The sequence below is a fragment of the Agelaius phoeniceus genome, chromosome 6 (assembly GCF_051311805.1).
Source record: "Agelaius phoeniceus isolate bAgePho1 chromosome 6, bAgePho1.hap1, whole genome shotgun sequence".
Taxonomy (NCBI): Eukaryota; Metazoa; Chordata; class Aves; order Passeriformes; family Icteridae; genus Agelaius; species Agelaius phoeniceus.
This window is the reverse complement of record NC_135270.1, coordinates 26,984,728-26,997,289: the sequence shown is the minus strand read 5'-3', so window position 1 is coordinate 26,997,289 and position 12,562 is coordinate 26,984,728. Positions and strand designations below refer to the sequence as shown.

Sequence of the window (12,562 nt, the reverse complement as noted above, 5' to 3'; positions counted from 1 at the left end):
AAAAACTAAATAGAAGGAAACATCTTAAAATAACAGAAATACTAGGCTGGCCACTACATTTTTAGATCATTAAGTCATAATTTGCTTACAAGTAAGCAAATTATTTGAGTAAATACTGGAGGAGGACAACCTGCAACAGTTCTATAACAAATTGTTCAATAGAACTCCTGTTATCTGAAAACCAGGCAATTTCTACAAGGTCACTACACTGCTACCTAAAAAAAAGCATGCAACTAAGAAATGAAAGATATTTCCACTTGGAAACCAAATTTACACTTCCTAAAGGAACTAAAGTCCAAAACACAAACATCATACTCTGTCTTTTAAATCCATGGGTTATGACATGTTAGTTGGTCAATAAAAAAAAAAAATTAAAAAAAAAAAGAAAAGAAAAAAAAAATCCCTTCATAAATAGCTACATGCTTACCACTTTTTCAACATCTATTTCCTCTTCACTTGGGAAGTCAGAAGCACCATCCAGCATCTCATCAGCAGAATCATCAGTTTTTTCATCCTCTTCTTCCTCTTCCTCATCTTCCTCTTCATCCTCTTCCATATCATCAGCAGTTATATCAATAGTGGGCATGTAATCCTTTTTGTGTGCCCTCTGTTCTGGTGCTGTCAGGAAGTCACTTTTCTCTGATGTATCAGCTTTGTTATCTACTTCACTTCTATTTTCTAAAGGGGGTACAATGCTAGATATTTTGCTCCAAGAACTGTTAACATGTGTTAGAATATCATGGCCTGTTTTCATTTCTTCCAGAGAATCACAAGCGCCTTTTTCTTTGCTTTTGCTGCCTTCCTGCCTAGCTATGTTTCCTCTGCCTTCCTCCATATCAACTCTATGCTCTTCTCCTGAAGCATTATCCAGTTCTTTTGCAGAACCAATTTCAGACCTACTTCTTGTTTTCTCTACTGTGTTTTCCACTTCTATAGAGCCCTTGTACGCCCTCCTTTCCATATCTGGCTGTGCAGCATCATCCTGGAATTCTTGTTTGTTCTCAAACAGTTCAGTCTCACTTTGCTCCTCCTTGATCTTCACCTGTGTATCTTGCTCTTGTTGACTATGTAACTGCCCAGAACTTGCTCTGTTGTCCTCACCCATCTGTGTCTGTGCATCTTCTTCTTCCTCCTCTTTTACTGGTTTCTCCTCCCATTCAGCATGTGTTTGTTCCTTCCCATGGTTCCTCAACTGTGCAGCCTCCCAGTTCTCAAGACTCTGTGAATGTGCATTATCCAGAGGAGCAACCAAAGACTCATCTGATGACCCACAAACAGAGTTAGCTGAAACTGCCTCCACAACAGTTTCAGAACTGACCGGATCCTCTTTCTCTTCAGAAGCCCCTTTTTCTTCCTCATCATTTGGCTTCTCACTGATGTACGAATGGTCAGATGATATGACATCTGCAGAAATATCATGCTGAGAAGAAAAGCTATCATCGCAAGAACTCTCTAGCACCTTTGAGTTCTTCTCCACTATCTCTAATGCAGTGGAATTTCTATCACCACTAGGTGTGACGGTGCCAGATGCTGACTCTTCAACAGCATTTGACAGGTTAATCGACAACTCATCTTCTTCTTGTTTCCCATGTGGCACTGTGACATCAGACTCTGTAACTTCTGTGTCACCTGAGCATTGAGCCTTCCCATTCTCCTTCTGCTGAGCAGCACCTGAGTCCTCTTTCTTGCATATTTTCCTGTAATCCTTCTTCATCTGAAGAGATGCAAAATGGTGAAGAATAGAGTTTGGCACAGTCTTCTGTCCTGGGAGCTGAAGTAAAGCAAAACTTCCGGACTGTAAAGGTATGAGATTAGCGGTGGTGGCTGACAGACCAGCCGAGCTGCAGGCTATCTTAGACTCGGAGGCTGTTTGGTTTGTGACATTGCTGACAGCAGAGGAAGCGATCCTCAGAGTCAGAGTGCCTGCTTGTGACACAAAACTTGTTACTGAAGGAAGAAGAGAAGATGCTTGAGTGGATGGGTTGGATGGGGGGGATAACTTCGGTACTGCAGTTTGTACAGCTGAATTTGCAGCAGGAGAAGTGGAAGACACAGAGGAAGTGGGAGAAACAGGTGACTCAGAAGGCTTGGAAGGTGCAGGTAACCGGATTCCTACAATAGATCCTGTGAGGAAAACAAAACATCAACTGAGACTTTCTCAAAGCAGCTTTTTTCTTCCAGTTTTAGTATTTGATGCTGTACTAGAAACAGACTCCATTCTCAAGGATCATAATGGAATCAGGTGATTGACCTCAAGCTCTCAGTGGAAAAGTTGGTCCTGCATAAAGACTTTATAAACTTGAAATTTTTTAAGTAACACCACAATAAAACACATGAATTGGCCATTCTAAAACTAACAGACCTGATATTAAGTTCAAGCACTGAGCTTTTTGATCAAAAAAGACATAGCATTGAAAGTATTGCATTTTATTTTCCCATTTTACATTTACTGGAAAACAAGGAAATTGGGGTTTTTTAAAGAAAAAAAGAAAGTAAAAAATAGTGTTTAATTTTAAAATATTTTTGCTTTTCTTTCAATAAAAGACTTCCAAAGAGGAAAAACTATGTCAAAATTACACAGTTATACTACCACATTTTACCTTTATGAACTCTTCTGCAGCATTTCAACACTTCATAAACAAGGAGAAAAAATATTACCAACTGGCAACTAGTTTCTCTTGTTCAGCAAGAGCCTCAAAAGAGAAAGAAATTAAATAAACTTGTTGACTGATTCTTTACTACACCTCATGCTCAAACCTTAACTAAAGCTCAGCATTGCTTGCTCTCCTCCCCACAGTTTTATCTACTGTGCTTGCTTCTGCTCTCCCTTCCACCCCACTCTAACTCCCTCTCTTTAAAGTGTGTTTTGAAACAGGGAGAACAGAAGAGTAAACCTGCATTTAAAGTACATTTGGGTTAGAATTTACAAATATATACAACAGCATACCAACCTGCAACTTCTAAATCTTCCAACCCTGTCTTCCACTGTGTACTAGAGAAAAAGCTGAAAATCACACTTATTTTTCTTCCCACACTCTTAAGGAGGAAAAAAACGGGCAATTTCGTATTGTAGTATAACATTTCATCTGAATATCTCCTGTAAACACACTAACCAACCTGGAAACTTAACAACAACAGAGCAGCACTCCAATGAAACATGGGTAACAGCTCATTCTCTTTAAGAGAATCTCCAACAAGAATTGTTTTCGAATCACCAGGTCGAGTCCTGTAAGTTGTGACAGTACAATGGACATGGCTCCACTGCCACACATACACATAGGCTCTTTTACTTGCTCCCAAATTTTGTTGACTTAGCTATTAACTGCAATTTCTGAATTTTATACACATGGTATTTAAGTTGCATTGCAGCTGAATAATTACACTGTGTTCTTCAACTAGTCACACAGAACCAAATTAGACCCTGTTCAATTAATTTCAGCAGGTGAAAGCATCACAGAGACATTTATCTCCTTGCTCATTTCTGAGTAACACACCAGTCAGTCGTGAAAGAAGCACTGGACTTCGTACCTGGATTGCGGAGCATCACTGGCTGCACGCTGGGCTGAGCACCTGCAGTTCGGACCTGCTGCAGGGGAACAAGCTGGATGATCTGCCCATTGGGATGTCTGAACAGGTTCACAGCCCCAGGGCTCCTCAGGGGCTGAAGGACCATCTTCTGCCTCTGTGCCACCTGCGTGTTCAGTGGCCGCAGAGCAGAGGCTGTCTGGTGCACTGGAATCAGCAGTAATCGAGGTCCAACACGTTTGTCTGTTCCAGGAGCTATCTTTGGGGGAGTCTTACTTGCAGCTTGTGGAACAGCATCTTCTGAAATATTTTAATAAGTTACAAAAAAAAAAAAATCACTTTAAGAGACTGCCTACAAATCAAGCATTATTCTTAATAAATACAAGTGCAAATCTCTTTTAAATTTATTTGAAAGCAAGTTTTTCTCTTTTTATCCACAGAATGCATGGAAACAACCACATCAAAACAGTTTTGGGTTTTTTCTGTGTAGTTCCACTGACATTTTTCAACCATGACACAGGACACTAATTCCCTACCTAATTCCTGAACTCTGTGCCAACCATGAAATTCTAGCAGTTATAACTGTGCTATATATGTCTATAGGTCAAGGGATGATGTGATGCTTCGTGCTCACTTCATAGCAGTCACTGACCAGATAGTCACATTTTTTTCCTTTCTCTACCAGCACAGACTGATATACAGGAATACAAAAAGTAACTTAAGAGATGACATTAGGGTGATGAATAGGACTTTTTACCCTGTTTTTGAAAGGGGGACAAGGCAAGTGAGTCCATATTTAAATTGAAACCAGACACAGACTGTATCATTGCTGTGAAAAGAAGCAGAATTTAAAAAAAACAAGGGTTTGTAGTAATAATCCAAAGCACCTAAGCATTACCTCTTTTTGGAGGACTTGAATTAACTCCTGATAGTATCACTGGAACAGAGACAGCAGAGGAAGTCAGTGTGGTCACCACAGGCGTAGTTGCTGCAGCTGTTGTCAGTACAACTGTGGAAGTGGATGTTGTGACAACAGCACAAGTAACAGTTGGTGGTGTTACTACAGGTTTTGGGAATGATGTAGCTGCTACTGCTGCAACAATCCCTGTTGTTTTTGTTGTGCTCACAGTAGCAGTAGGAGTGGTGGATGGAGTAGTAGAGGTGCTGATTCCAGTTGTTGCAGGAGCAGCTGTAACTGCAATTGCAGGAGGAGAGCAGGGAGGTTCACCAGCTTTTGTCTGGCAAGGAGTGGTCACAGTAGATGCTGCTACACTGGTACTTTCCACAGTAACTGGAGAAGTGGTGGTAGCTGCAGTGACTGCAGAAGTGACTGTGCACAGAGCTGGAGATGGCACTGAGGGAACCATGGGAGCAATAACCGTGATTGGTGTGGGCTTGATACTCAGAAACTGTCGTCCTGAGGCCGTCTGGCGTGTGCTCGCTCCAGGAACCTTCTGCTGCAGAGCTCCTGCTTTGTTTATCACAAACTGGGCAAACACACCACCAGGTGAGGGTCGGGCAGCTGCAAATAAAAACTTGCAGGTCAAAATTTTAATAGATTTCCTCTTTGCCTTTCATGAGGTGCTACAACTGTAATTTCAGCATGAATTTGAGCCTCCTTTTTCTGTGTACCTTGTAATTAAATCAAAACCTTTATGGTAGTCCTGGATATGCCTTACATGTTAGAAAGACCTCTGCCTTATTCCACTACTGTAGCTTTTTACTGCATTTCTTCCCAGATACACAGAAGAATTAGCTTTTGAAGGGTTGTTCTTCATCGTGAAACTATGGACAATCCTAACTAACAGTGCAGGAAAATAAACATGTAAGTGAAATAATGGGCTCTAAGTATTTTCTAAACATCAAATTATTTGTGTAACAGCTTGTGTCATCTTTCATTTTTTACTGCTTCTTGATTTTCATCCCCCTTCTACTGTATTCATCTTACACAGGCAGAGGGGAAAGGGATGGGAAGGATACAGAGCTTCCGCTTCTAATTGCACTGACATCCAAACAACCGCAGACTAGATGGAACAAATTTAACCAATGGAAATGAATCACTGTTAGGAAGATCCTTTACCTCATCCCTTACCCTCTCCAAGGGACCAGAATATTGCATTTACATCACCCCAGATGCCTACAGATAGTACAACAGCATAGAGATTATGGACCAAGACCAACCTAAACACTGCAGTTATTTATGCATACAGCATTCTTAACCCAGATTATGCCAGAACTAGTACTTTAAACTTAAATCACATATGTTGCAATGACTTCACCCACCAATGAAACACAGCCAGCTCTTTCATACTGCATAAACACACAGAACGACAAGTTTTATTACAGGACAAGAAAAACAACACACCCATTTACACGGCAAAGAAAATTTAGGCAGAAAGAATAACAGATTATCAATCAGAAATTAAAGTTTTTCCAGGACACAGGAAACATCCTTTTCCCTTGCAAAGCTTCAGATCTTTAAATACTGGGTGGGATTATGTGGGTGGGTACTAGTCTTCTCTTTTTAAAGTCATGCAAAATGTAATAGTTAAGGGCAACTTCCTCTCTTGCCACACTGGGGTAACCATTTCAGTACCAACTCAGATACACAAGTAACTCATGAATCTTCCAGTTTTGTTGGTTTTTTTTTTTAAACTCAAAGTGCTGTCTAAATCCAACCCTGTTTAGCTTGTGAAATCCAATGAGATTAGAGACTGGCGTGGTTATTGGCTGCACACCTGCTGTTTCACTAATCCAAATTTGGACCATCTTGTCTTTCACTGCTGCTTCACACATCTTTGGCGGTCATAAGAATTATGAGTGCAACATCAACCGAAAATCTAATCAGTGAAGAACCATGTATTAGTGGTACTTTACTTGTTTGAAGTTATTCTGTGTTTGATGAAAAGCAATTAAAAATTACAGAAACGAAAGTCCAAAAATTCCAGTTTGTATTTGGAGAGTATCCATCCACTCTCATCTCTTGAAAATATGTACTAGTAGCATTAATAAAACAACTAATAGTCAACATCTGTAATCTTACTCTGAAGTCAAAACTTTCTGCTTTGAGGTTATTTACTGCAGAGGCATCTTATGTAGGCAATGCAGCCAAAGGCAGCATGCACTGTTGCACAGAAATCAACATTAACGCTGTACACTCACTCTGTACTTCAGCTTCACGCAATTTAAAACACAGTAATAAGTTCCAACCTACCTATCTGTCTCTGTGCTGGGACATGGGTTTTCAGAGTCGTCACAGTGGGGGTTGAAGGACTGCTGGTGGAAGATGTAGTTTTAGGAGCTGATGTTGTGGGCCCCTGGACTGATGGTGTCCCAGAAGCAGGAGTTTTAGCACTGGGTGCTACCTTGGAGATCACAGTACTGAGGGCTGCAATATCAAGTACTGTGGGCTGCAGCCTGCCTGTGATATAAGCTGCTAGCCGATTGGCAGGATGCAATGCCCCCATCTGTCCCAAAAGCAGTTTGGCCTGAGGATACCTTTTATCATTAACCTGAAAAAAGGGGAAAAGGGAAACTTTGTGAAAAGAACGCTAATTCACCACTTCTGGAGAAGTGTTTCATTCTGTGGGACTTCTAAATGTCCTTTTCAAAGAACCATTGCAATTCCAACTGGGAATTCCTAATTTCCTCATTGCTCAGGAGAATTTCAAACAACCCTTGTTTTATCTTTGTAATACAGATTTTAAATGCTGCTCAGACTCACATAAAACCAGAGAGTCCAAGGAACATGTGAAATCACTGAAATTAGGTAAGAATGAAGCTAGCACCTGTTTTTCCTGTCCCATGCTTATGCTGTAGTCCTGAATAAAAAAAGGTTCCCTAATTGAAGGACAATTTTGGATAAAATTCTCAAACCTAATTAAGACCTAGCATCACAAAAGAAAGAATACTGATGACATATACATTGAGACAAAACTTTAAAGAGCTTGTAAAAGCTGCATCAACTTTTTCCTTATCCACACTGTTGTCTGATACTGTAATTAAGGCATGATGAGTTCCCTAATTTAAAATTCCAAGCTGTAGTGGTAACAGACTGCACAGGAAAAAAACAGAACATCTTGCTGAATGTCAGGCTTTATGCCTAGTGGACAATGGGAAGTTTTGGTAGTGCTGCATTTTGCTTTCACATTGTTTGATAATACCTTCTAAAAGCCAAATGTATTTAAGACACTACTAAATAAACAGTAGTTTTTATTGATCAACTTTTATTGAAGGTAAGAAATCTCCTCACCTTTTTCTCTCCACTAGCTTCTCTTTCTGAGGGTGTCATATCTGCAAAGTGTCATGAAAACATATTTTACTCTGATTTTCTAATTCATATAATTTTCCTCAAAGTGGCTTTACTATAACCACAAATAGCTATGATGGAAGAAGAGGATTTTCATCCTAATCCTGTAGTTCCTACTACTAATTCTTAACATCATGTCAGCAACATAGAACTGCAGGGAAAAGACCCTGTAAATTTAGGATTATAAAGTCTCCTAATGAAAAATATATATTCTACAAAGAAGATTCAGGCTGTTAGTGAAGATTAACAGTTAGCTGTAGCAAAAAGCAATTTTAATGTTTACAGTTTTATTTTAAAGTTTTGTCACAGTGTATACTTCCCCAGAAAATATTCTTTCTGTGGACTCATACAATCATTCACTTAGAAACATGTGTCAAATGCACCTTCAGAGGGTTTCACAAAGAATTGAAAAGATCTTGAAAGAGATTCTGCACTTGGGTCAACAAGACCCAAATTGCCAAAAAGACAAGTTAAACCATCAGATTTCAGGATTCCGATCAGATTTCCTGTTACTGAGTAAATCTTGAAAGGGATAAGCTTATGGAGAGGAATGCCACCAGATACTATCTGGATAGGCAAAAAACATATTAAAGAGTGCTCTCCATGTCAAGGAGTTCTGGGATAGTACTGGATGAAACTGCATCTAATCTCCACAGTAAAGGCAGAGAGACCCACCTGAATCAAGCCCGAGGGGCTCATATTAGCATTGCATTTGTAGGCAACCAGCTTTCCTGCAGGAGAAACCCCTGCATAAAAAGGCAAGCCTTTGCCCCCATGCAGCTTCTCCCGCAGCTTGTCCGCTGGGTCTGCTTGCGTGACCTTTACATTTTCTGAGTTATTGCATGCCGCCACTGTGCTATCAGGAGTCTCCAACACAGGGATCTCAGGCTTCTCGTCCTTGACCTGGTAGGACGGCACTGAAATTTTCACTCTGGAGGAGCAGACAGAAGGATGGTTCTCATCCTGGGCCTTGTATTCCGAAGCCAATTCAATAATGAAGCTACCCACTTTGAGGCACTGCGGTGCGTTACTGTTGATATGCTGTGATAAGATGGTCAAGATCTTATTGTGATCTTCCTCCAAGTTGCAGTCAGAGATAATCTCGATAAGTTTGGTTGGTTCACCTTGAGTGGTGTGATGAACATAGGAGGTGGAGAAAGAGTCCCCCTCACTACGGGAAGAACACCAGCTTTTCTCTGAGAAAGAATTGAAATAGGTTTCTGCAATGCTATGGCATTTTAAGTACCTGGATAGTCAAACAATTTCATTCTGCCCACACCTCCACCCTTAGCTCCATTCAGCTGCAGGCCAACAGCAAGTAAAAGAACTGTTCAAAGCATCATCTTTCCCTTGCAGAGCTTCACAAACAAGCAAAAACTCACTGCAAAACTAATGTAATTATTTCTCACGGTTCAATCCCTGCAGCCATACCACGTCACGTTGTATCCCATTGCATCACAAGCTAAACGAAGCCGGGTTGTTTCAATACATGGGTGAATATTCTCCAAACACACCAACATGGTAGAAAGCATCACTGGTTATTCAAGAGATGGCACTTCTCTCTTTGAGTCAGAAAAGCACCCATGTCCTACAATGGCATAAGGGGACATGCCACTAGCAGAACTGTCTTTTGCAGAAGATGTGTGAACAGAAGCGTGACCTTTTGTTGTTATTAGAGCTACAATGCTCTTTTTTTGCAAAACTAAGGATGTTGATCCCTGTGTCCTGGCCATTTTAATTTCACCTACCAATGCACCAGCATTTTCAACTAATTGTATTATTTTTCCATTCCCATCCTTAAATGTAGCATGCGCTGTTGTATACATTAAACAGGAAAAAGATCAGCTCAAAAAGGCAGATACGGTTCTTAAGTGGATGACACAATGCCTCTAGTGTATGTCTCATTTAAGGCTTGCAACATGATTTGGGCCGCTTCAGACGGAAAGAGAACATGGATGTCTAGCCTATTTCTTCACAAGCTAGAAACTCAAACCCAGAATCACTAACACAGCAAAACTTCAATTTTTCAACTTGAACAAATTCAACATCAAACAATTCCTTGTCCCAACCAGTTCTATGTGAAGAACATGAGGATCCCATCCTCCCAGTGCTACTTAGATATTTAATTCTTCAGTAACTACAAAGTGATAGTAAAGAAAAAAGTGGAAGACAAAAATACCCTGACAAAGCAAAGCTGTTCATCTCCATTCCTTTCCAAGTATCTAATCATCTGTCTTGAAGACAAGTCTGCAGTTTTATACTTTATTGCTAAACAAGCTACTGGCAGCACTGGTCATTTTACACTTAGAGCAGCAGCAAGCACTGGATATTTAGTCTGCTGTATCTCCATCTGCTGCTACAAAAACAGGAAGCTGTATGCATAAGATTTTTATTAACAACTGTAACGACTCCACCAGCAAACCTACTTCTGGTTCATCAGTAGCTACTGGTTTTTAAAGAAATACTGCAAAAACATGTAACTAACAAGTGGAATTATACTCCAGACTCAGCTCTTACCTCTTGATGCATCTTTGTCTTTGTCTACCTCACAGGTTGCCTTTTCAGGAGACTGAAGCTCTGGTTCATGCTCCTGCTAGAAGAAAGAAATGCAAGAAAATATTCACCCTAGACATCTTACACACTAAAAATCACAGCACAAAATTAACGAGGTCACCCCAAATCATAGAAATATGCTGTCTTTGACTGTGTTACAGGCTTCATCTTAGAAGAGCACTATTAACAATGAACATTTAAGCCTTACACAATAATGCATTTGTCACAGACAGGAATCTCCCCAGACAAGAAAATGTAATATCACAGTAACAGAGTCAGTTTACCAGCACTGCAAAGTGATTTAGGCTCCACCTTCCACTGCCCCACCACCAACAAAAGCAAATCAAGCCCTCATGTCACACAGGAGTCTCTGGGGAAAATATTACTTCGCAATTTTCAACATTTCTGCCTATTCTATAATACACACTAGTTACAGTGTGATCTCTTACCTTTACACTACAACTCTGTGAATCATTTTTGTCTTTTTGCTGCTTTTTCTCCTCTCTCTTGGGTTCATAGGGTCGCACCCTTGCACAAGTCATTAAACTTTCAAAGTACATGTAGACAGGATCCTTGTCCTCCTCTCGAATCTAAAAGAAAAAAAAAAGGAGATAAAACCCTCTTTTCTCTGTTCTGGATGCACATCAGATTCACAAAACAGCTCCGCTTTCTAAAAAACTTCAACATAAATGCTTCAATAGTAAGGGTCAAAAGAAAAGTCTAGCATTTAAAGCTAGATCTGCCTTCTCAGTATCATCACATAGCCACCACCAGCTCCCTGAGATTCAAACCCATTCAGATATTAAGTGAAACAACAAATCCTAAGTGCCATGCATTGTTTAACATTATCTGGTATACATTAAATAGCTACTCTGTTATGTTTGTTCTTCAGATATAACTACACTCAACAGCTGTTCTTCCTCTATTGCTGTTGTTGCTTTTCTCTGATACTAAGTTGAGGGGAGACACAAACCCAGATTCTTAGAACACTGGCAGTGAAACCTCAAGAAAGAAAAAAAAAAAAAAAACCAAAAAAACTCCAGAACTACACTGAACACTTTGTTTCTGTATCTCAACACTTTTTGCTAGTAATTCATACTTATATAGGCTACAATATGTAGCTATTAACTTTACAAACATGACAGGACTAAACTGTGACAAAAATAGCATATATTACTGTATTTTTAAATGAGGCTATAAATTAACCATAATCACCTTCCACATCTCCATACTGCTATAATAAATTCTCAATAGAAGATGGACATAGTAAAATTCTATATATAATCAATCCATTCTAACTTATCAACACACCTATAGGCAATCAGTCCTAAGCTTTCACCTCAAACTTTTCTAAAATCATCTAGTACAGAGGCTTTCGGCACTATTTGTTTTAATTTTCAGTACAAGGAAAAACATGCTTTTTTTTTTTTTTCTCTTACCACTGGATTTGGTCTAGGAATGTACATTCTGCTTGGTTTTGTTCCACTGGAAGATCTGTTCTTACTAGGAAGCCAGACCTCTGGGTTGGGCAGTACCATAGATTTAACTGGTTCAATAACAGATGGTGTTGGGACATAAATTGGCTCTGGATCTACTTCACCTTCCACCCTCACCCACAATGGACAATTCCTAACAGGTTGTTCTGGCTCTGAATCACAGATAGCTGAAAAAAAAGAAAAAACAAAAATTACTTACAAATAAAACACCATTTAACACAGCAGTAACAGAATTTTTTGTTTGAGGTCTAGCCATGCGGCAATCACTAATCCAAACTGCCAGAAAATCCTTCTGGACGCTTTTCTTCTGTCAAATTCTAGTCAAAAGTGACTGGGATTTGTCTACAAGAAAAAAAAATGAAAATAAAAATGTACACTAATCCTCATTTCTCACTTTTACTGTGATAAAAGATCTGAAAAACCACTGAAAATAAGTGAGCTCCACTGATGCTGCTTACTTAAAAATTGCAAAACACAAAAAAAAAAAAAAAAAAAAAAAAGAAAATCCCAGACCTGTATACTGGAGATATATGGAAGAATTAATTTATTCCAGTAGAACACCAGAGAATATTTTGTGTTAGCTATTGCTAAAAATATTGTTAGGAAAAAACTGAAAATGTAAATTCACAGGCAGTTTCTACCAATTTGGTTTTCTGAGCATACCTTAAGCCAGATCTGA

General features: G+C 39.5%; 1 protein-coding gene across 10 annotated transcripts in view; it reads right to left on the bottom strand.

Moving 5' to 3' along the window:
- Positions 1-12,562, bottom strand: part of MGA (MAX dimerization protein MGA) — a 59,482-nt gene that overhangs the window by 18,877 nt on the left and 28,043 nt on the right. For 6 of the 10 annotated variants that reach the window (XM_077180183.1, XM_077180181.1, XM_077180188.1 and 3 more), the window contains 8 exons: positions 11,827-12,050; positions 10,837-10,977; positions 10,352-10,427; positions 8,510-9,030; positions 6,740-7,037; positions 4,424-5,047; positions 3,529-3,825; positions 428-2,124 (listed from right to left, as the gene is read on the bottom strand). In XM_077180183.1, the coding sequence (XP_077036298.1) occupies positions 428-2,124; positions 3,529-3,825; positions 4,424-5,047; positions 6,740-7,037; positions 8,510-9,030; positions 10,352-10,427; positions 10,837-10,977; positions 11,827-12,050 (3,878 nt within the window). The remainder of the gene's footprint in view (positions 1-427; positions 2,125-3,528; positions 3,826-4,423; positions 5,048-6,739; positions 7,038-8,509; positions 9,031-10,351; positions 10,428-10,836; positions 10,978-11,826; positions 12,051-12,562) is intronic. The other 4 variants (XM_077180187.1, XM_077180186.1, XM_077180189.1 and 1 more) reach the window with 4 other exon arrangements.